General features: G+C 44.4%; 3 protein-coding genes across 3 annotated transcripts; 2 read left to right on the top strand and 1 right to left on the bottom strand.

Annotated features, from left to right (window-relative positions):
• The first annotated feature begins 832 nt into the window (after window positions 1-832).
• rpa2 (replication protein A2) lies at window positions 833-9,008 on the top strand. The gene is made up of 9 exons (XM_080540384.1): window positions 833-938; window positions 1,523-1,629; window positions 2,381-2,482; window positions 4,971-5,084; window positions 5,755-5,829; window positions 6,344-6,460; window positions 7,507-7,653; window positions 7,835-7,929; window positions 8,141-9,008. Exons 1-9 carry the CDS (start codon window positions 923-925, stop codon window positions 8,229-8,231), a joined length of 864 nt encoding a protein of 287 aa, XP_080396510.1. The 5' UTR covers window positions 833-922; the 3' UTR covers window positions 8,232-9,008.
• On the bottom strand, window positions 8,873-16,062 carry themis2 (thymocyte selection associated family member 2; the record flags this gene model as incomplete). Its single annotated transcript, XM_080540509.1, has 7 exons — window positions 8,873-8,878; window positions 9,502-9,573; window positions 11,763-11,774; window positions 12,213-13,453; window positions 14,094-14,513; window positions 14,939-15,079; window positions 15,957-16,062. The coding sequence occupies 7 exons, from the start codon at window positions 16,060-16,062 to the stop codon at window positions 8,873-8,875; spliced, it is 1,998 nt and encodes a 665-aa protein (XP_080396635.1).
• A 514-nt stretch (window positions 16,063-16,576) lies between these two features.
• ppp1r8b (protein phosphatase 1, regulatory subunit 8b) lies at window positions 16,577-23,073 on the top strand. Its single transcript, XM_080540893.1, has 7 exons — window positions 16,577-16,644; window positions 17,638-17,698; window positions 18,359-18,512; window positions 18,955-19,172; window positions 19,935-20,079; window positions 20,313-20,377; window positions 21,925-23,073. Exons 1-7 carry the CDS (start codon window positions 16,592-16,594, stop codon window positions 22,279-22,281), a joined length of 1,053 nt encoding a protein of 350 aa, XP_080397019.1. The 5' UTR covers window positions 16,577-16,591; the 3' UTR covers window positions 22,282-23,073.
• The last annotated feature ends 509 nt before the right edge of the window (window positions 23,074-23,582 follow it).

Here is a 23,582-nt window from a genome sequence, read left to right as displayed (position 1 = left end):
CATTCTGTGCTATTTTCTATATAATAATGGCTATAGTGGTTTGTATTGCACACAATGTCCAAACTTACTTGCGGAGCAGAAAAAAGACCACATGACCACGACATCACACTGCATTTATTTGAGGATTTGGCTAAAAATGTTGGAATATTCTGGGGGAGCCAGCATGTTGTTATGCATGATAACTGCCGTCTCGTGATCTGATGAGATTTACCAAAATATCTGTCCCACCGCCAAGTTTGAACTGCTGTCAATGCGGTTATGTGTTCATTCGTATTAAAATTATATTAGGCCCTTTTTGTTTATTTTCCATGTTCTTGAAAATAAACAAGAACATGGAAACAACTCTTGCAAACAAGAACTCAAGAACATGGAAAATAAACAAAAAGGGCCTAATATAATTGTAGGCCCTTTAGGCCCTATATACGTATATATATTATATATATATTTATATATATATAAACAGAAAAAAGTGATAAACCACAATAAAATATGGTCCAATCAACAATAAACTTAAGTATTAATCAATAATTGAAATAACATTGTTCATCATTTCTAATTCCTCTCCTAGTTAGAGACTCAAAACAGTTCAGAACAGACATGCGCACTGGTGTCCTGAAAAAAGGCGCATCTCACCTAAAGAGGGGTTGTCCTCCGTCTTTTGCCCCGTGCGCGCATTGGTTCACTAGATCTAGTGAGAGTATCTGATTGGTTTACTAGATCTAGTGAGAGTGATCTGATTGGCCGGTGGATTTCGCGGCAGTTCAGCAGGAGCGCATGCGCCGTATACTGTCAACTTTCCAGCGCGCGGAAAATTGTACAAGCAGGACAACAGCACCACCAAGACTGTGTGTGTACAAGTCTCTTCACATCTTTAACTCTCGTTTATTGTCTATTAACTCGGTTACAGTGTCTCTACGACACCATGTGGAATAACCAAGGTGAGTTCACCGTTACTACGTTACTACTTGTATGTTCCGGTGCTGACAAAATAAGCACTCTAATAGGCTAACTACGTACGTGCTTGCTAACCAGGACCTGTTAGCAGTTAGCTTAGCTAGTTCTCTTCTGTTGTTGTCATGGTGATGGTATTAGCCGTTCTAGAACAGCTGAACATATATATTCATTGACACGTTAGCACACTGTTACCTTTTAGCTAGCAAATAGGTGGGGTGCCATTTCAGAACACGTGTCAACACGCAGCATCTATTTCCTAGCTAGTTTTGGAGTTTTCGACTCCCTCTCCTCGCATACACACCAACAGCATACACACCAACAGCATACACACCAACAGCATACACACCAACAGCGTACACACCAACAGCATACACACCAACAGCATACACACCAACAGCATACACACCAACAGCATACACACCAACAGCATACACACCAACAGCATACACACCAACAGCATACACACCAACAGCATACACACCAACAGCGTACACACCAACAGCATACACACCAACAGCATACACACCAACAGCATAAGTTGAATGAATCTCTGTTGTTTCCCACCCAGGAGGAGGAGGATCATCATATGGAGAGTCAAACATGGGAGGTGGATACACCCAGTCCCCGGGAGGGTTCGCATCACCTGCTGCGTCCCAGGGAGGAGAGAAGAAAGCGGTCTGTATTACTTTAGATGTTTGTTCTCTCTCTCTCTCTCTGTCTCTCTCTCTCTGTCTGTCTCTCTCTCTGTCTCTGTCTCTCTCTCTGTCTCTGTCTCTCTCTCTGTCTTTGTCTCTCTCTCTCTCTGTCTCTGTCTCTCTCTCTCTGTCTGTCTCTCTCTGTCTCTCTCTCTCTGTCTCTCTCTCTGTCTCTCTCTGTCTGTCTCTCTGTCTCTCTCTCTCTCTGTCTCTCTCTCTGTCTCTCTCTCTCTGTCTCTCTGTCTCTCTGTCTGTCTGTCTCTCTCTGTCTGTCTCTCTCTCTGTCTCTGTCTGTCTCTCTCTCCGTCCGTCTGTCTGTCTCTCTCTGTCTCTCTGTCTGTCTCTCTCTCTGTCTCTCTCTCTGTCTCTCTCTGTCTCTCTCTCTCTCTCTGTCTCTCTCTCTCAAAAAAGGGAGGGAAAAAAAGAGAAGAAAGGGGTCTGTATTACTTTAGATGTTGTTGTTTTTTATCACAAACCTAATTTGTTGGCAATACAGTCATACACAACAGTTCCAAATAAGTTGTTTAGCTATATCAGCCCCTAGGTCATTAGAAATGGCTTGTCGATAAACCCTAAGCTACTGTCTTGAAGCTTAGATGTGAAACTGTCTTGAATCCATAATCCTTCCCTGCACACTTATAGGATGAAACTGATGTGCAACAATGTTTAATTCGTTTCATAGTAACTAACCAACGTGTGCGTGTCTGTGTCTGTGTCTGTGTGTGTTACAGAGGCAACGTGCCCAGCACATCATCCCGTGTACCGTCTCCCAGCTCATGTCTGCGGCCCAAGCGGAGGACGTCTTCAGAGTAGGAGAGGTGGAGGTCGGCCAGGTAAACACTATTTGTCGTGTGGTCACAAACATTCTGGCCACAATACTATCCCTATGAGGACGAGTTGAAAGTTCATAAGTCATAAGTGCATAAAGGGTTGTACTTTAAACATCAAGCACATCAAATGACGAAGCTTAATAATAATAAACACATATTTAGAACCAGTAATTTTGTAATTTATTACATACACACACATTCATGCAAGGCACTGGCCCGCTCATTAAGAGCAATTTGGGGTTCAGTGTCTTGCCCAAGGACACCTCGACATGTGGCCAGCTGCGGTTCGAACCGCCGACCTAGCAATCATTAGACGCTGGCTCTACCCTGAATCACAGCCTCCCCCACTGTAGACCGCCGTGCTAGACCACTGGCGGTTCGAGCCCCGGCTGGCCACATGTCGAAGTGTCCTTGGGCAAGACACTGAACCCCAAATTGCTCCCAATGAGCGGGCCGGCGCCATGGTAGCTTGCCGCCATTGGTGTGTGAATGGGTGAATGAGAGGCCGTTGTAAAGCGCTTTGGATAAAGGCTCTATATAAGTGCAATCCATTTACCATTTAGTACTATAATAGTGGTGTATATTACCGTAACTAATACAAGTTCATGACTAACTAAAATGGCCATATGGAGATTTTAAAAAAAACATGAAATAGCTTGATAAATTTCCATTCATTTCACAGGGTATCCGCGGTATCTTGAAAAGTATTAAAAGTTGATAAATCAATTTTGGGAAAATCAAGACCCTTAATAAGTATTAAAAAGTCTTATCACGATTTTATGAGGTCTTGAATTTTGTAGGTATTTTTCTGAATTAGACTCTGTCCAAAGAGTTTGAGTCCTAAACACTTTTAGTAAAAGTTCGTGAATTTTATAAATTTTATTAAAAAACAAAGATGAACCGGAAATTGTGTTGTATGATAGTGGTCTAGTCTATTGCAAACTAAAACTGTTAAGTTAAAGGTGTCACTGATGTAAACGGTTACAGCTCGAAGTGGCGGTGAGGTCTGGAAAAATATTGACAAGGTCTTTAAAAAGTCTTAGAAAGGTATTGAAATTAACCTCAAGATTCCTGTATATACCCTGAGTAGGTAACATAGACACGGCTGTTCTAGTGTCAACTGTCACTTAGATCCAACTGTCACTTTCAAATTAACCTCAAGATTCCTGTATATACCCTGTTTCAGCGAAATGGCTTCACTGTATTCCAACCTCCTCCGGTGCTAGGTTGTCCTTTTGTTGCGTTAGTAGTTTTTGGGTACTTGTTTAGTGTAAATGGAAGCGAATCAAACATGATACGGGCACCGGTATTTGAAGTCTGTTAATCTTACTCTAAATATCTCTCTATATATTGTTGAGTATTGAAAATGGCATAGTGAGAAATTCAAATAATTATTTTAAGCATATAAACAGGCGTTTTTAGAGTGAGTTTGAGATTTATATTTGTTTTTTGGTGCACTATTATTATACCAAAATATATCATGGTTTTACAGTTTAAATGCTATTCCCCAGACATTTCCAAACGGATTTGACCTGCATACTATTTGCATCTAATACTATTTGTTGACCGTGGTTGCAGAGTGTGTGTGGCACAGTGCCAATGATAATGCATTTAGAATGTTGATGTCAGCATTAATAAATGTATTCGCGGGGCGCTTAGGTGGCGTAGCGGGTTAAGCTTAGGTGGCGTAGCGGGTTAAGCTTAGGTGGCGTAGCGGGTTAAGCTTAGGTGGCGTAGCGGGTTAAGCTTAGGTGGCGTAGCGGGTTAAGCTTAGGTGGCGTAGCGGGTTAAGCTTAGGTGGCGTAGCGGGTTAAGCTTAGGTGGCGTAGCGGGTTAAGCTTAGGTGGCGTAGCGGGTTAAGCTTAGGTGGCGTAGCGGGTTAAGCTTAGGTGGCGTAGCGGGTTAAGCTTAGGTGGCGTAGCGGGTTAAGCTTAGGTGGCGTAGCGGGTTAAGCTTAGGTGGCGTAGCGGGTTAAGCTTAGGTGGCGTAGCGGGTTAAGCTTAGGTGGCGTAGCGGGTTAAGCGTTGACCATGTAACCGCAGGGTCCCCGGTTCGACTCCGGCCGGGGACATATCCTGCATGTCATCCCTCCTCTCTCTCTCACCCATCCTTCCTGTCTAAATCTCTACTGTATCTGTCTGTTTTTTTTAATAATGTATTTGACTGTTCTCTAAATAAATGAATGAATAAATGGCCAGTACTGGTAGTAGAAAGTGATTTCACATGCACAGTCCACATAGTGGGGGGTAGTGGATAGTGAGTTGGACTTGTGATTGGAAGGTTGTGAGTTCAAATCCCGCCTGAAACCACACCACTACTAGTGTGCCCTTGAGTAAGGCACTTAGCCCTCAGTTACTCCAGGGGGAATGTCCCTGTAATTAGTAATTGTAAATCGCTTTGGATTAAAAGCGTCTGCTAAATGGCAAAATTATTATTAAAATTATTAGTGCACACAATTCACCTCCTCTTTGTGTCTCCATTTGTGTTTTAGTTAACCATTGTGGGAATCATCCGAAGCACAGAGAAATCCATGACCAACATCCAATACAAGATCGATGACATGACAGGGCCCCCTATGGACGTGAAGCAGTGGATAGACACAGAGGTGAGGCTTCCTCCAGGGTATCCGCGGTGTCTTGAAAAGTATTAAAAGTTGATGAATCCATTTTGGGAAAATCAAGACCCTTAATAAGTATTAAAAAGTCTTATCACGATTTTATGAGGTCTTGAAAAGTAAAAGTTCGTGAATTTATTCGTTTTATTAAAAAACAAAGATGAACCTGGAAATTGTGTTGTATGATAGTGGTCTAGTCTATTGCAAACTAAAGCTGTTAAGTTAAAGGTGTCACTGATGTCAACGGTTACAGCTCGAAGTGCCGGTGAGGTCTGGAAAAATATTGACACAGTCTTTAAAAAGTCTTAGAAAGGTATTGAAATTAACCTCAAGATTCCTGTATATACCCTGAGTAGGTAACATAGACACGGCTGTTCTAGTGTCAACTGTCACTTAGATCCAACTGTCACTTAGATCCAACTGTCACTCTCAAATTAACCTCAAGATTCCTGTATATACCCTGGACTAGGAGCACTAACAGTCTACCTAGCAATCAAGGCATCTACAGTACTCATCTATGATTCAACACTGGAAGAAGAACTTGTTAAATGTTCATTCACTGATGTCTGATGCCTCTTATGTAAGACTGAAGATGTTGGAGTTTTGACTTCAATGAGAAGTTAAATCCCACTGTCTCCTCCGCTCCCCCTGTCACTCACAGGACCCCAGTGTGGACAGCACTGTTGTCCCCCCAGGCACGTACGTGAAGGTCTCTGGCAACATGCGCGCCTTCCAGGTGAGCTCATCGTTGCATTTACTTCTCTTTAAAGGTTGTAGAAGCGCATGATTTTGAGAATCAGTTTACAAGAAATGGGCCTTTGACCATGGACATGGACCGTTCCAAGAACATTGGCCAATCTGAAAGCTCTTCTGAAAGAGTTTTCACGCTAATAAGACTTTTTGGTCTTGCTCCATTTTCCAACACCATATTTCCTAGCTACTTGGAAAGTGACTTTTCCACTGTAATAAAAACATGATCACATCCTAAGTTTACAAGAAATGGGCCTTTGACCATGGACCGTTCTGTATTTCACTACCTGTATTTCAGATAGTGCAGTTTCCTCTTTGGAGTCTTTTTAGCTTTAGTTATTAATTTAATGAATTAATGTTCAGAGTGCATTCTTTTTTCTTTTTTTCTCTTTTCAATATGTGAATATAACCGCCTGCAAGTCAATGCATTGACTTCTTGCTCTCTTTTGTTCTGTCTCTCTCTCTGTGCGTACGTGTTTGTGTGTTCCTTCCTGTCCCAGAGTCATCGGTCTGTGGTGGCGTTCAGCCTCAGGCCCCTGGAGGACATGAATGAGATCACCTCACACATGTTGGAGGTGGTGCAGGCTCACATGATACTCAGCAAACCATCAGCCACGGTGAGAACTGCCTCATTGGCTGTGTCAAGTTATGACATTTTGGTTTATATTATTGTATTAGAAATAGTTTTGTTTTTGCAGTAGAAAAATGGGGACAAGGACACATGGTGAAATAAAGAAGCGTATTTATTATGTTCAATGCTGAGTCCATGTTGTCTGCTTCCCAGATACATACTTACATTATATTAAGCCCAATGCACACAGCGTGCGATTTCTGTTGCACGACAACATTCCATTGTTGTCATGAATGGAATCGAATTTTCGCTGTGCGATTAAAATCGGGGCCGTGTGCATTGGGATGCGATTTTCTCATAGACTTCCATTCAAACTTCAAAATGGAATGTTGACGTGCAACAGAAATCGCACGCTGTGTGCATTGGGCTTTACATTATACATTACTTACATACTTTACTTACTTAATAATAATTACACTTTATTCTTCTTATTATAGTCACCATCTTAAGTGTTCCTTTGAATTAGGTCAGCCAGACTGACTGGGTTATGTCTTGGACAAAGTTAGGTGTTTAATCTGAATAGCTGTCTTGTGAACTGCCTGTAATGTGTCATCATTTACATTAACATTTTTGGCATTTAGCAGACGCCTTATTCCAAAGCGACTTACAATCAATACATTTGAATACTAAGCATGTGAATCATCAATCTACCATTCGTAGCAGGAAGAGTAATCCAGCTCTTGTTTTTTTTTACACTGGAGAAACAGAGAAAACAGTACAAGGGGGGCAATAGAAGTTGTTAGGGACACAGTAGAGGGGAAAGCGGGTGTCTTTAGGAGACGCAGTGCTGAGGGGCAGAAGATGTCTCAGGAGGAGCAGTTAAGGTGTAACCTGAAGAGATGGAGGTCTTCAGTCTACGACGGAAGATGGGTAGTGACTCTGCAGTTCTGACAGCCGTGGGAAGGTCATTCCACCAGCGGGGAGCCAGTGTAGTGAAGAGACGTGATCGGGCAGCATGACTGCATGACTGCTGTGTAGAGGTGGTGGGGTCAGTCGTCATCACACCACTCACAAGTTTTGGCTTCCTTTTAGATGGGAGGAGGCGGCGGCAGCGGAATGAACACTAGCATATCACGGCCTGGAATGGGTGGCATGGGAGGAGGAGGAGGAGGAGGAGGAGGAGGATACTCTGGCGCCACTGACATGTCTGCCAATGGGCTGAGCCCAAGCCAGAACCAAGTGAGTGTACACACACAGGCAGCCAAAAATACAATCCATGAATTGGCCAATTAACTATGTTACCATAAAATACTGCTGATACTGTTTGGTGTGGTGGTGGTGGTCCCCCTTTTAATGTGAACTGGCACAATATTGCACATGCATGGTTTATTGTTATGTTCATCATGTGTCCTCTCCTTAGGTGCTGAGCTTGATAAGGAGCTGCCCAGAGCAACAGGGCATCAGCATACAGGACCTGAAGCAGAGGCTCAGCGGCATGAGCATGCAAGTCATCAAGTAAGACCTTCCCCCACCCTCTCTTCTCATATCTGCATGACCACAAAGTGGTAACATAGACACGGCTGTTCTCGTGTCAACTGTCACTTAGATCCAACTGTCACTTTCAAATTAACCTCAAGATTCCTGTATATACCCTGACAAACAGCATTCTGGTGAAGTGGTCTCCTCCCCTTACAACATCTCTTTCCACTGTCTTACACACACACAGGCTGGCCGTGGAGTTCCTCAGCAACGAAGGCCACATCTTCTCCACCGTAGACGAGGACCACTATAAATCTACGGACAATGACGATCAATGAGCAACAATGAGCATCTCCTCTGCCTCTCCCCTCCTGTGTAGCACTCGGACTCGACAGCCAGAAGGGTCCGTTCTCTGGGAGCTCAGCCAAACATGTGCTACTATGAGCATGCCTCTCAGTACTGACCAGTGTTAATTTTGTCAGGCTTTTTAGTCACTTTAGTCTTTGGTGTTTAGATGAAGATGCACACCAGTTCTAGTCACACCAAGTCACCTCCACGTTTCTTAGTTCCAGTCCAGTTCCAGTTGAAAATATGTCAGTGCAGTCTCAGTCCACAAAAGCTCCAAAACATTTTAGTCTAGCCGTAGTCAGCGACGAAAACTTGACTAAAATGTTTTGGAGTTCTTGTGGACTGAAACTGCACTGGAATGTTTTCAGTTTTCATCAACTGGAACTGAGAGAAATGGAGGTGACTTGGTGTGACTAGAACTGGTGTGTGCATCTTCATCTAAACACCAAAGACTAAGTGACTAAAAAGCCTGACAAAGTTAACACTGGTACTGACCTAATAAAAAAGCACCTGTTGTTATACATGGGACCTTTATGTACAGTGATCATCAAGTGATGTGCTTATAATGTTGGTAATTAAGGGGAACCGAGTTCGTGAGAAGCGGTGTTCACACGTCCTCTTAAGCTTTTGGTCAGTTCTGCAAAATGACGCACAGGTCACAGCATGGCAGTACTGTGGCCCTGTGGTTTTCTTATGAAGACATGCTATTATTAGGCTAGTTCTTACTACATGTGTTTAATGTATCGAGCCATCATTTAAAAATAATGCGGAACATGTAAAATTATTCATATTGAGCTTTTCTCATCTGTTAAGTGTGTTTTGTTTTTGTCTCAAGTAAAAGTATCTTTTGAGAAAAAATGTGTTGTTTTCTTCAGATAATTCACATTTCACATCATTTGGGAAGTGAGAAATGCTTTAACAGTCCACAACTAAGTATTTACCACGAACCTTTAGGGAAACAATCGCTTTTTTATTGGTAATAGATCAAATCAATTAGACACTTAGGATGTGATCATGTTATTACAGTGGAAAAGTCACTTTCCAAGTAGCTAGGAAATATGGTGTTGGAAAATGTCGCAAGACCCAAAAAGTCTTATTAGCGTGAAACCTCTTTCAGAAGAGCTTTCAGATTGGCCAATGTTCTTGGAACGGTCAAAGGCCCATTTCTTGTAAACTGATTCTCAAAATCAACCTTCTTCTACAGAAGGTTTAAAGAGAAGTACAACCTTTGAAGAGAAGTAAATGCAATGATGAGCTCACCTGGAAGGCGCGCATGTTGCCAGAGACCTTCACGTACGTGCCTGGGGGGACGGTGCTGTCCACGCTGGGGTCCTGTGAGTGACAGGAGGAGCGGAGGAGACAGTGGGATTTAACTTCTCATTGGAGTCAAAACTCCAACATCTTCAGTCTTGCATAAGAGACGTCAGACATCAGTGAATGAACATTTAACAAGTTCTTCTTCCAGTGTTGAATCATAGATGAGTACTGTAGATGCCTTGATTGCTAGGCAGACTGTTAGTGCTCCTAGAAAGACTCACCTCTGTGTCTATATGCTTACTTCTTCCTGGAAGAAGTGAAGTGAAGTGAAACTTTATCTATATAGCGCCTTTCGTACACGGATGCAACTCAAAGCCCCGGAAGAGGTCCCCCCCACACACTGCCGAAGGTTGGATTCTGCATTTCAGTATTAGTGGTCCTCCCCACATTTAGAGTCAAACCTACACCCAAGTCATGCCATTGGATTATCATGTGGACTGCACTTATATAGCGCCTTTATCCAAAGCGCTTTACAACGGCCTCTCATTCACCCATTCACACACACATTCACACACCAATGGCGGCGGCAAGCTCACTTCAGTGTCTTGCCCAAGGACACTTCGACATTTATTTATTTATTTTTATTTATTTTTTTGCCATTTAGCAGACGCTTTTATCCAAAGCGACTTACAATTACGAATTACAGGGACATTCCCCCTGGAGTAACTGAGGGCTAAGTGCCTTACCCAAGGGCACACTAGTAGTGGTGTGGCTTCAGGCGGGATTTTGAACTCACAACCTTCCGATCCCAAGTCCAACTCGCTATCCACTAGACCACCACTACCCCTTATGACCACCACTACCCCTTATGTGGCCAGCCCAGCCGGTGTCACATTGCTCTTCTGAAAGAGGTTACACCCTAATGAGACTCTTTGGTCTTGCTCCATTTTCCAACACCATATTTCCTAAGTATTTTGCTTGTAATGGAAATAATTATATTTTACTATTATTAGACTACTAGAGATTATTTGCATATAGTGATAATTACATTTGAGTCAGATAATCAATACTAGATATGCTTTGCTATTAACACTTCTTCTTGTAGAAACTGATATTAGTATTAAATGCTGATATTAGTATTAAATACTCATTTTAAATACTAATTTTTCTCCATAAATTCAGATCACCCTGTACTATTTTGAACTGGAAAACGACACGACTTTGGTGTGTTTCCATGGTCCTCTATTTGCAATGCAAATATGTTTTCAGAGCAACAGTGAAGGTTATTGTATACTCATAATGTTAGGGAATATCCCCTCACGTGTGACAAAGGAAGTAAGATTCCACACATGAATAGAAGAGTCAGATATTGGTTCACAATTTTTATTATGAGCGTTTAGCTTTTGTGACAAAAAAAAAAAGCTTGAATAAATTAAGACAGGCATTGTGACTGCAACACCATAAACATACAAAATAAATGGAAACGGAATGATTATGAAATGTGATTCCAGTGATTTATCATATTATCCTGTTCCACACAGCCCCACAGACCAGTCTACTTATGCATTATGTCTTACTGACAATTATCTTTGTATAGATAGTTGTTGCTGTGAAGGTGACTTCAGTAAAACATTCTCACACTCCCACGTTTCCCTCTTTTTTCCACCCCTCATCCATGTCGTCCACTGTTTCGTAGTCATGGTCACTGTCCACATCTGCTGCCTCCTCCTGTGGCATCGCTGTTGAAAGACAAGTGTTGATTTTCGACTGGCACATTGTGCAGTAGTCAACCAGTACATACATACACGTTTTTTCTTTGTGTTATTCTCTAAAGAACACTTCTATACAGTTAATAATATATACATTTAAATAATTCAGATTTATCTCAATAAGGTTATATTCAAATGTAACTTCAGATTGAACTGTGGTGGCAAAATAGGGGGACTATTATATCTCTTGAAGTTGCTTACTTCAACAAAGTGTAACCCCTGATAACCTAGCCCACAAGCCATGCTGTACAGTGTATGGTATGCATGGAGCATATATACATAGTGAAGGTATGTGTACGGTACCTTTTTTCGTAGACTTGATGACTTTCGTATAGTTGTTTGGCTGGGCCTTGCCTGACTTGAGTCGTGTCATAGGCTTTATAGAGTTCCGGGGTGGAGGGGAACTGTCTGAGAAAGCCTTTGTGTAACAGGAAACCAAAAGTGGTGTTATTTTGGGGGGTCGTCGTAGGTGCTAACTGACTGTGAATAACTTACTTGCTTGTACATCTGCAGAAAGACAATTCTTAAACAGCTCACATTTAAAATGGAGATACATGATTAACTGGAGTTTGTTGGATTGTAGCCTAGTCCAATTTGTGAACTTCAATACATAATACAAGAATTTGGTCAATCTACCCAAGAGTCCATTATTTTAAGCAGGGTTCTTAAAGTGTTATCCTTTCTAGAACATGTATTTATTTACCAGGGACAGTGCACATTAATCAACAAATCAGTTTCCACATCTATGTAAATGCGCCAGAGTTAGCTCATGAGCTAATTTCCATCTGTAGTCCCAGAGCAGGCTATTACAAAATTAATGGTGTAGTGTCATTAAAAACATCAGCAAGCACAACAAAACGACATAACAGGCAATACACTACATGACAATACAAGACAAAGCAAGACAATACAAGTTAAGCAAACATCCTACAAGCCTGTGCTTACTGGAGGTAGAGGAGACAGACGCCTTGTGGGTTTCTTGCAATCGAGACTCAGGTTGCTCATCTCTTTGGTTTGGCTGCTGCTTTCGGTAGGTGTGCAGGGGAGGTCTCGTCTCGAGGTGGTTTTCTTCACGACCTTCGAGGCTGCTTTCGGTTTCTGCTTGGGCTTGGGCTTGGGTGGGCGTGGCGGCGGGGGCTCATCTGACCCGGTCATCCAGCGGATTTCATAATAGAAAGATTCCGTCACCTCGGTAACTGTCTCCAGGTCACATTTGGGTGGCTGATCATCAAGCCAAGGCAGGGGGTCGTTTGTAAAAGAGAGGGACATGTTGAGCCAGCGGGTGGGGATCTCAAAGCACTGTTCTGGCCTGCCGGGTAGGCTGGCCTGTATCGTGGGCTCCAGAGTAGCCTGCTCCAGCCTGAGCGAAGGGAACCCCACTAGGGGGTCGGTCTCAAGCGACGTGTCCCGGCTCACCACTTTAACCTCCAACGGCAGGACGAAGCCCTTCACTAAGTCCTCCAGTTTATACTTCTTATTGTCTTTGATCTTCTCCACAAAGTGGCTTTGCATGTACAGGGGCAGGCAAACCTCCTCACTCTCCTCCTCATCCTCCTTCTTGTCCTCCTCCTCATCGTCCTCATCCTCATCCTCTAGAGGACGTCTACAAACGAGGGCCTCCACAGTCTGCTTCTGCTTCTGGCCTGTCTGGCTGCTGTCTCTGTCTCTTCCACGGAGCGGAAGCTCCACCTTCTGGCAGTGCAGCACCTCCAGCTGGTCTCCCACGCTGAGCGCGGGCAGGCCCTCCTCCTCCACCTCCTCGCAGTGCCGCGACACGGTGACCCAGAGGCCCGGCATGCGGGCCGAGGCCACGTACAGCTCGTACGCCGAGCTGAACTCCCGCGGGCGTCGCCGCAGTCGCCCGGCGTAACGTTCCTGGGATACCAGGAAGTACTGGCACGCCCGGCGCCCCTTCAGGCTGGACACCAGGACCATGGCGGAAGTCCTGCGCCCGTGGAGCACCAGGTGGCGGCCCTTGCGGAGCTCCGGTAGCCAGTCGCATCGGAACAGAGGCTGGGTCTCTGGATCCTCCAGGATCTCGGCCATAGTAGGGAAGGCCGCGTCCGGCTGGGCGAACACTTCCGACAGAGTGAGCGGGGTGACGAAGACCAGGTGTTGAGATTGGGCCGTCACGTCGACAACATCCACCTCCAAGCTAGAGGGGAACTTCACTGTGTTTTTTCGTACTGTGAGGAAAAGAGAAAAATGAGAGGAACTATGTCATGGATGGAGTACTCAATACAAAATACAATAAATTGCAGGAAGTTATGGTTATCAGTCATGGGTATCATCAGTTTTAAGGAAGTGACTTTGATAACTTCCAAGGTTCCAACCATCAAACCATAATGCCAACCATCATTGTGGTGTAATTAATTAGTTAGTAAAAAAACATTTTGAGTGCTTGATGTGTGCTCTTATTTTCCCAGACAGCGGCTCTGGAGATACCGTGACGTTAGAATTATAAGGTTCCATCTCCGTTTTTGTCAAAATTTAGTTTTTTACATAATCTGATCCATTAGGTGTTTATTAATGCCTGTGTGGTGTTATTTTTAAAATGTTGACATTTTTTAGTTAGTAATTCATAAAATACAAAGGTTCCATCTCACAAAACATAATGGAATGTAAAAACTCTAATGCAATATCTCTGAACTGCCCTAAACGGAGATAGAACCTTATCATTCTAAACGGAGATAGAACCTTATCATTCTAAACGGAGATAGAACCTTATCATTCTAAACGGAGATAGAACTTCTAGAAATTCTAGAAAATAGAAATTCTAAGCTCACAATATGGTGTTGGTGGATTCAGAACCAAGTTTGTACTCACAGTGCATGATGGCCTGGACCTGATAGATGGGGCTGAGGACCAGCGGTCCACCGTGGGTCGTCATCTTGCTGAAGTGAAAGCGGCGGCTACACAGGTGGGGCGAGGACATGATCTCCTGGACGGTGTAGCACTGGTCACTCTCACACTCGTAGAACTCCCCGTGGCACGAGACCGGAACCAGCACCTCAGCCGAGGTCCCCTTCAGGTGACAGCGAACACAATCCTCCTTCCCTTCCCGCCGCACGACGGACAGCATGGTCACGGCTCTCCCGGCCGCCAGGATGAAGTTCTTCTCGATGGTGATCTCCCGTCGGCTGGTGAAGGTGAAGGCGAGGCAGGAGTCCAGATCTACAGGCCTCAGGCTCAACATCTCCTCCACGGTGCTGTACGGCATCTCCTCTGGGACCAACTTGAACATACCTGAGATGGTCCACAATGGTGCAATGAGACACTGGTCAGCAAACAGCATTAAAATAATAATAATGTGACACGTTCTAGTGTTTTGGGGATGCGCATGTCGGCATCTGATGTAATGTTCAGACTTTTGTTTTCGAAAAATGTGAATACATTTCCACGTTGTTGAAAATCAATGACACATCGCTAGTCAACTATAACACAGCTTGTTTTGTAAGCCTGCTAACAATGTAAAGTAGTGTTCTAGTTAACTAGGTAGCAGTGAGGATTACTCACCGAATCCATTATGTGGCAATATTTTGGCTTGACTAGCGAGTTTGTGTCGTGATTCTACAACAACGTTGAAACGTTGTAGTTCCGTGTGTCTGAACATTTTGATTGGTTGCCGACATGCGGACCAAAACCAAAGACCAAAGACCAACAAGCCTTACCCGTGTGGTTCAGGGGCAGCTCAAACTTGTCATTGTTACTGGTGTCCTCACAGCTGACGGACAGCAGCTCGATGTTGATGACCTTCACAAGATCACCCGTGGACAGGCACACCTCGCTCCCAGACAGCTCGTACACAGACCCTAACAGCAACACACCACAACGTCAGCTCTGGGCACACAGCAACAGCCATACCGTGACGTTAGAATTATACGGTTCTATCTCCATTTTTGTCAAAATTTAGTTTTTTACATAATCTGATCCATTAGGTGTTTATTAATGCCTGTGTGGTGTTATTTTTTTTTAAATGTTGACATTTTTGAGTTTGTAATTCATAAAATACAAAGGTTCCATCTCACAAAACATAATGGAATGTAAAAACTTTGATGCTCAATATCTCTGAACTACCCTAAGCGGAGATAGAACCTTATCATTCTAAGCTCACGCATACTCAAAGGCAACCAGCACACAATGAGACACACAGAGGATAAACTGACTTAATTACTGACTGCTTTAATGATTCATTCAGTCCCTGCTGCACTTGTTTGACAAGGCTGAAATCATGCAAGTGTTTCATTTTCATGAAAAGCATTTTTGTATTTCAGATACAGTATGTTATATTGTTTGTTTACTCATTACTATTGTCCACTTTTATTTCATTTTCAGTTTCCTTATAGGGCCCTTGTCCTTTTTATGGGGTTGGTAAAAGGGGATGGCTTTTTTTGACTGACTGATCAACCATCTATTAATTTCTAAATGATCAAATAACCCCGGTTTGAATATACAGTATTACAGACCGTTTATTGAATATGTAATGTAGGCTACAGTTAACCGTAAATGGTCGTTGATACTCACGTGAATAAAACGTGACTATTCCTCCCAAGATCTTAATGGTTAGTAAACGGTTACACTTGAGTAAATAGTCAATCTGTTGTGTTTGTGCCGGAAGTAACTGACTAGTAACTTTTCGTGAGTGACATAAAATAAATATAAAACAACCTTACAGGAGAAAAGTCTTACCTTGGAAATACACCCCAGAGCAAACCTGCAGGACTCTGGGCAGGCAGGTGCGGTCCAGAGAGGCGATGTACTGTTCCAGAGACATAAAGGTCTCAGAGTCTGCCATCACGACCCACCTGGTGCAGAATGAACAGCAGAGACAGTTGGAAGAAGACAAACGGTCTGTCAGTAGATCAACCGCATTTAGAGGAAGTTTGTTTAAGCATTTAGGTTATTAACCAAATCCTGCCCTCCCCTGAAACGGATCACTCACCGGTATACCTATTTAAATACACCCAGTGTTTAGGCTACACGTTTATTTTATTATGAACCAGTTTACCACAAGCACATATAAATAAATAAAATAGATAACATATTGACTCATATTTTAGATAGCCATGCATGGGAACAAGTTTACACCATTGGCAGTGTACATTCCATACTTGTCCTAAAAAGGTTAAAGTAAAGGTAAGGTAAAAAAAAACATGTATGAATGCCAAAAGCAACAATACTCCATAAATCCATTATTTGGGTGAATTTCTAACGAAATGAGAAGGACTACAGAGTTAACGGACAGAGCGCGTTAAAAAACTACAATTCCCCATAATGCAAGGCGACCTTACCCAGCGTTCAGTGGGCTTGTAGAATGAGGCAAGATGGCGACAGCTACAACTGATGCAAACTTACCTCTGTTTGACTGTCCGACATGGTGAGAGAACATTATTACAGAGGAAATATTATATTAAATAATATATTAAAACAGAGCTTTTCATTTAGCATTAAGACAGAAACGCTTACGTATCATTAGCAACCCAAGGCTCTTAAGTTGACGGTGATTAGCTTAGGTAAGCTACTCAAGTTAGCCAGCAGCACAACCAGCGAGCTCACATTGATCTGAATGGCAACTTAGCCTGAGGGGGGTTGAGGGGGATGCATTGGGCTGCATTGGGTTAACTTGGGGGGTTGCAAGGCGATATAACTAGAACTGGAGAGGAGACTAGGAGAGGAGACTAGGAGAGGAATGGAGACTAGGAGACTAGGAGAGGAGACTAGGAGACTAGGAGAGGAATGGAGACTAGGAGACTAGGAGAGGAGACTAGGAGACTAGGAGAGGAATGGAGACTAGGAGACTAGGAGAGGAGACTAGGAGAGGAAACCAACGAGCTCACATTGCATTTGAATGGGCCGACTTAGCCTGAGGGTTGCATTGGGTTGCATTTTTGAATGAATGAATGGTCTTTATTGTCATTAATACAGTACAGGTACCATACAACGACATTTAGGAGGGGTGGCTCCCCTGGTGCTAGGTAAAAAGACTAAAAACAAGAGGGCCAAGGGTAAAATAAAACAAGGGAAAAGAGCTGGATTACATAAATAAAGACTATGTACACTATCCACTATACTATACTACTATACTATACAATAAAACACTGTGCTGTACTCTATGCTATGCTATAAATATCCTAACATTTCCTATATCTGAACCTTATGTACTCAAGGGTTGTCATATTGCACATAGTATTGTTGCACATTCATTTAAAGTGTCATTTAAAGCATTGGGGGTTGCAAGGAGCGATATAACTAGAACTGTCAACATGTTTGCTTTGGTTGTGCATGAAACATGACTCTACCAAGGCTACGGATTTAGCTTCCTTCCTTAGCTGCATTGGAAAGTAACATGTGTATCAATGTTGATTTCCAGGGCAGGCAAGCCACCCCCAGGGCTGCATCTGGACGTGATGAAAGGAGAGAAAATGGTCGAGGTAAGGGTTAGGGTTAAGAGCAAGAGCTTGTGGCCTCATGTCAGTCCTACCCTCAGTAATCTGCCGCTACACTGTTGATCTTGAAGCAGCAGATTATTCTGAACTTCTTCTTTTCGTGTCCACAAGAGAGTCAGTTTACAAGGCTTGGCTAGATGTGGCTCAACCACAGCTGAACACATTGCTGCTGTCCCTTCTCATTGAACTCTGCCAAGTCCGATGCTGTTGCAGGGCTGCTCCAACAGGGGGCATATCAGGAAGTGCTGCATGGTCTGTGTGGTATTATTGAACTGACAAGCTTTGAGCGACAACAATAACATAAACATGCACCAGATACTGACCTGACTGTCCTCAGCACCAGTTGTCCTGTTCTGTGACGCACTGGTGTCTTGAGTTCCATGGCTGTCAGGTTTTTCAGAAAGGTGCCACACCAAAACGCCAGCCCTGAGATTTAAGCTCAGAGTGGGGAGTTATGCACTTGTGAGTTATGAATCAGAGGCACAGTGTCGTCATACTTTTTGTTTGTACACAACAGACGTGATCTGTTATGAGTTCATGTTTCATTCGATGTAAACAAACAGTGTTGTAACAACAGGACGCTTTTGGCCACCATGTGTTATGACGGTGAAACCTTCAACTTAAATTAAATTCTGCCCCCCGTAGAAACTGATCATAGACGAGAAGAAGTTCTACTTGTTTGGGAGGAACCCGGACATGTGCGACTTCACCACCGACCATCAGTCGTGCTCACGCGTCCACGCCGCCCTCGTCTACCACAAACACCTGAAGAGGGTGTTCCTCATGGATCTCAACAGCAGTAAGTGAGCTTGCCTACTGTGTCCCTAAGAACTTCTATTGCCCCCCCCTTGTACTGTTTCTCTGTTTCTCCAGTGTCAAAAAAAACAACAACAACTAGGTTTTAGAAGAAGGTGATAGGAGAAGGTTTTTCCTTCTATCAATGGCCCCGGGCCTGAGCTGGATTACTCTTCCTGCTACGACTGGTGGATTGATGATTCACATGCTTAGTATTCAAATGTATTGATTGTAAGTCGCTTTGGAATAAGGCCGTCTGCTAAATGCCAAAAATGTAAATGTAAATGCCTACTACACTACACTACAGTGAGTGAAGCATCACTTTATCTAAAAGTGCTAGTGAAACTGTTGATAGGAGCTTAGCCTCATATTCAATGAGACAAAACAAGCCTTAATGGATCTGGATCTGCTTCTGTACATGAAACATGTCATTTGTCCTCCTTTAGCACACGGTACCTTCCTTGGACACATCCGCCTGGAGGCCCACAAGCCTCAGCAGGTTCCCATAGACTCCACCATGTCGTTCGGGGCCTCCACCCGGGCCTACACCATCCGGGAGAAGCCTCAGAGCCAGCCCAACGCCTCCTCGGGGGACAGCAAGGCCGGGGAGGAAGAGGAGCACAAGGGCCTGCTAGGGTTGCCCATGGAGGACACAGAGTTAGAGGTGTGTGTGTGTGTGTGTGTGTGTGCGCATGTGTGTGCGTCTTGTGTGTGCGTCTTGTGTGTGCGTCTTGTGTGTGCGTGCACGCACGCTCCCCTTACTCCTGTGGTACCATAACCATCACCTGTGTGTGTTGACCCGTCTATTGACCCACCTCAAAACCTATCTGTTCTCCCATGCCTACAGCCTCCCCTACCCCTAGCCATCTCCCCCATCCCGGCCACCCCCGCCCCCCCCCTGGACACGCATACAACCTCCCCTACCCCTACCCATCCCCCCTAACCCTGCCACCCCCCTGACATGCATACAGCCTCCCCTACCCCTAGCCATCTCCCCCATCCCGGCCACCCCCGCCCCCCCCCTGGACACGCATACAACCTCCCCTACCCCTACCCATCCCCCCTAACCCTGCCACCCCCCTGACATGCATACAGCCTCCCCTACCCCTTACCACCTCCCCTGTCCCTACCACCCCCCCCCCTCCCTCCCCGTTCGCTGACTCTGTGTTCCATGTTACTTGTTGTTTTTGTGTTTTCCGTATCTCCTATATTGTCAGCGTCTTTGAGCCTCGGAAAAGCGCTATATAAATGTAATGAATTATTATTATTATTATTATTATTGTTGGGTTACTAGTTTATATCCAGCCTTTAAATGTTATGTTGAATGCCTGACCTTCATCACCTGACCCTCATCACCTGACCTTCATCACCTGACCTTCATCACCTGACCCTCAACGGTTTCTATGGTTCTCTGTGCTGTGTGCAGAACCTGACAGAGTTTAACACGGCCCACAACAAGCGCATCTCCACACTGACCATCGAGGAGGGGAACCTGGACATCCAGAGACCCAAGAGGAAGAGGAGGAGCTCCAGAGTTTCCTTTACTGAGGATGATGAGATCATCAACCCAGGTATATATTTGTTGTTCTCCCAATGGTGCAGGGTGCTCTTAGTCTGTTAATATATGTATATATATATATATATATATATATTATTATATATATTATTTATTTATTTATATTTTACGCACAATGTTTTTTGGGATGTTTTTGGAAACCATAAGGAAGTAGTTCGTCAATCTATGCCTGTTGTAATGCATAGGCTAACTTACGTGATCATTTTTCTTGTAACCAAAACATTACAGAGGACGTGGACCCGTCAGTGGGACGCTACAGGAACATGGTGCAGACTGCAGTCGTCCCTATAAAGGTAATAAGCTTTGGCTGGTTCCTATCAGGATGTGCTTCTCTCCCAACTTATTTTAAGTCACAAAACTTATGCTGTGAGAATGTAAATGGACTGCACTTGTATAGCGCCTTTTTTGCTGCTCCAAGGCTGCTCCAAAGCGCTTTACAACGGCCTCTCATTCACCCATTCACACACACATTCACACACCAATGGCGGCAAGCTGCCATGCAAGGCGCCGGCCCGCTCACTGGGAGCAATTTTGGGGTTCAGTGTCTTGCCCAAGGACACTTCGACATGTGGCCAGCCGGGGCTCGAACCGCCGATCTGCCAACCTTGTGATCATTAGGCGGCGACTCTACCTCCTGAGACACAGCCTCTACCTCCTGAGACACAGCCTCTCCCTCCTGAGACACAGCCTCTACCTCCTGAGACACAGCCTCTCCCTCCTGAGACACAGCCTCTCCCTCCTGAGACACAGCCTCTACCTCCTGAGCCACAGCCTCTACCTCCTGAGACACAGCCTCTACCTCCTGAGACACAACCTCTACCTCCTGAGACACAGCCTCTACCTCCTGAGACACAGCCTCTACCCCCTGAGACACAGCCTCTACCACCTGAGACACAGCCTCTACCTCCTGAGACACAGCCTCTACCTCCTGAGACACAGCCTCTACCTCCTGAGACACAGCCTCTACCTCCTGAGACACAGCCTCTACCTCCTGAGACACAGCCTCTACCTCCTGAGACACAGCCTCTACCTCCTGAGACACAGCCTCTACCTCCTGAGACACAGACTCTACCTCCTGAGACACAGCCTCTACCTCCTGAGACACAGCACTGCATGATGAGTGGAGTTGTCTTTGCTGTTCAGTCACTCCGCTCTTCTCCATCAATAATATTGCCTATACTTTTCAGTAATAATAATAATAATAATAATAATAATAATAACTTTCAGTTAGTAGTGGTAATGTGGTGTGGTATACATTTTACATTTTTGACATTTAGCAGACGCCTTATTCCAAAGCGACTTACAATCAATACATTTGAATACTAAGCGAGTGAATCATCAATCCACCAGTCGTAGCAGGAAGAGTAATCCAGCTCAGGCCCGGGGCCACTGATAGAAGGAAAAACCTTCTCCTATCACCTAGTTTTGTTTTTTTTTTTTCTACACTGGAGAAACAGAGAAACAGTACAAGGGGGGCAATAGAAGTTCTAAGGGACACAGTAGAGGGGAAAGCGGGTGTCTTTAGGAGACGCAGTGCTGAGGGGCAGAAGATGTCTCAGGAGGAGCAGTTAAGGTGTAACCTGAAGAGATGGAGGTCTTCAGTCTACGACGGAACTCTGCAGTTCTGACAGCCGTGGGGAGCTCATTCCACCAGCGGGGAGCCAGCGTTGTGAAGAGACGTGATCAGGCAGTCACTCTGCTCTTTTCGATAAAAAATATTGCCTATTACTTTTCAGTAATAATAATAATAACTTTCAGTTATCAGTTATTAGTAGTGGTAATGTGGTGTGGTATATGAGACACGTTACTGATCCTCTGTTTTCATCTCCTGCTTCTCTAGAAAAGGAGAGCAGAAGGCCACGTCTCCCTGGGACTCGATGACGTGGTGACGAGACGTATCCACAACTACACGTTCGGCGGTGGCCTCTACGGGGACCTCCCCCCGACCAGCAACGACACCCAGATGTCCACGGCGGGCCCGGGGGGGGCCACCATCCTAGGAGCTCTCCCTCTGCCCTTCCCCAACCCGGCCCCGGAGGTAAACCTGGCCCCTGACGCCCCCCTGCCCCCCGTCACCCTCATCCCCACCCCCGTCACGGGCCCCTACCCCTCCGAGGGCCTCAACGAGCCGCGCAAGAAGAAGTACGCCAAAGAGGCATGGCCGGGAAGGAAGCCGACCCCCTCCTTGCTCATCTAAACTCCTCCTCCCATCACACAGGTGTGGATAGAAAGAGGCGGGGCTGACTCTCAGGGTTATGGGGGCGGACTTTCCCACCGGCTATGTTTTCTATGTTACTTACCGTAATCCTCACACAAACTGTGCAACGGTCTTTCAGTTCATTCCAAGAAGACTGATGCCGATTCTATCAGAGCTCAGTGTTGGATAGGTTTTCCCGATACGATTTGAAGAAAACGCTGCTCTGTTGTCGACCAAATCCAAGTCATTTTAGAAGAGTTGCCACTGAAGGTTGTGTCTGTGTGTTTGGCATTCAACATTCAGTCAACGTTAATATGGTTGGTCACTGTGAGCATGTAGGTAACTCCCAATTCTCCTTACGTAAAGGTCTCGATATTTTGTCTGATAACAATTTTCAGCCGTCGTGTTTTTTCGCTTACTGTAAACATGCGTGTTGTATACTTTTTATTTTGTATCTATTTGTAATGTAAAACACACTGTTTTTATACATGATGGATTATTATAGGAATTGACAGTCAGGTCAGTGTTTTCCACAAAGAGAAGGCAAGTTGTTGTAGAAGAAGTTTCATTTTCACTATCAAGATGGTTGCTGTAAGTAGAAGATTAAACAATGAACTATGATCAGCTCCCATAGTACACACTGACATCTCAGTAACAAACGAGTTAAATCTCTTGAGTATTAAAATCCATTGTTTCAAAAGTGCAGTATACAGGGGGACTCCTATAACTCTGACTGGAGTGGTTGTTACACCTGTAATCCACTAGGTGGAGTCCACACTCACTGCACGATCTCCACTACTTCCTGAAAGGCACCTTGCATGAACATATCCTGTCTCATCTATTGGTTTAATTGATTAATCAGCTGTGCACTGTGTGTTCCAACAGTTTACCGCACAGCTGATTAATCAATTAAACCAATAGATGAGACAGGATATGTTCATGCAAGGTGCCTTTCAGGAAGTAGTGGAGATCGTGGGGTAGTGGTGGTCTAGTGGATAGTGAGTTGGACTTGTGATTGGAAGGTTGTGAGTTCAAATCCCGCCTGAAACCACACCACTACTAGTGTGCCCTTGAGTAAGGCACTTAGCCCTCAGTTACTCCAGGGGGAATGTCCCTGTAATTCGTAATTGTAAGTCGCTTTGGATTAAAAGCGTCTGCTAAATGGCAAAAATATTATTAATTATTAAAATTGGCTTGAGATCCAGATAAAAAAAAACGTGTACGTCACGTCAGGCATTGGTATTGAAATAATGTAGCCCAAACCAGAGAGGGTCTTTGTATCGTATGGATCTGAGTATCGC

The sequence above is a fragment of the Nansenia antarctica genome, assembly GCF_963989245.1.
Source record: "Nansenia antarctica genome assembly, chromosome: 10".
NCBI lineage: Eukaryota > Metazoa > Chordata > Actinopteri > Argentiniformes > Microstomatidae > Nansenia > Nansenia antarctica.
Note: the sequence above shows the minus strand (reverse complement) of the source record. Positions and strands in the feature narration are given on the sequence as shown.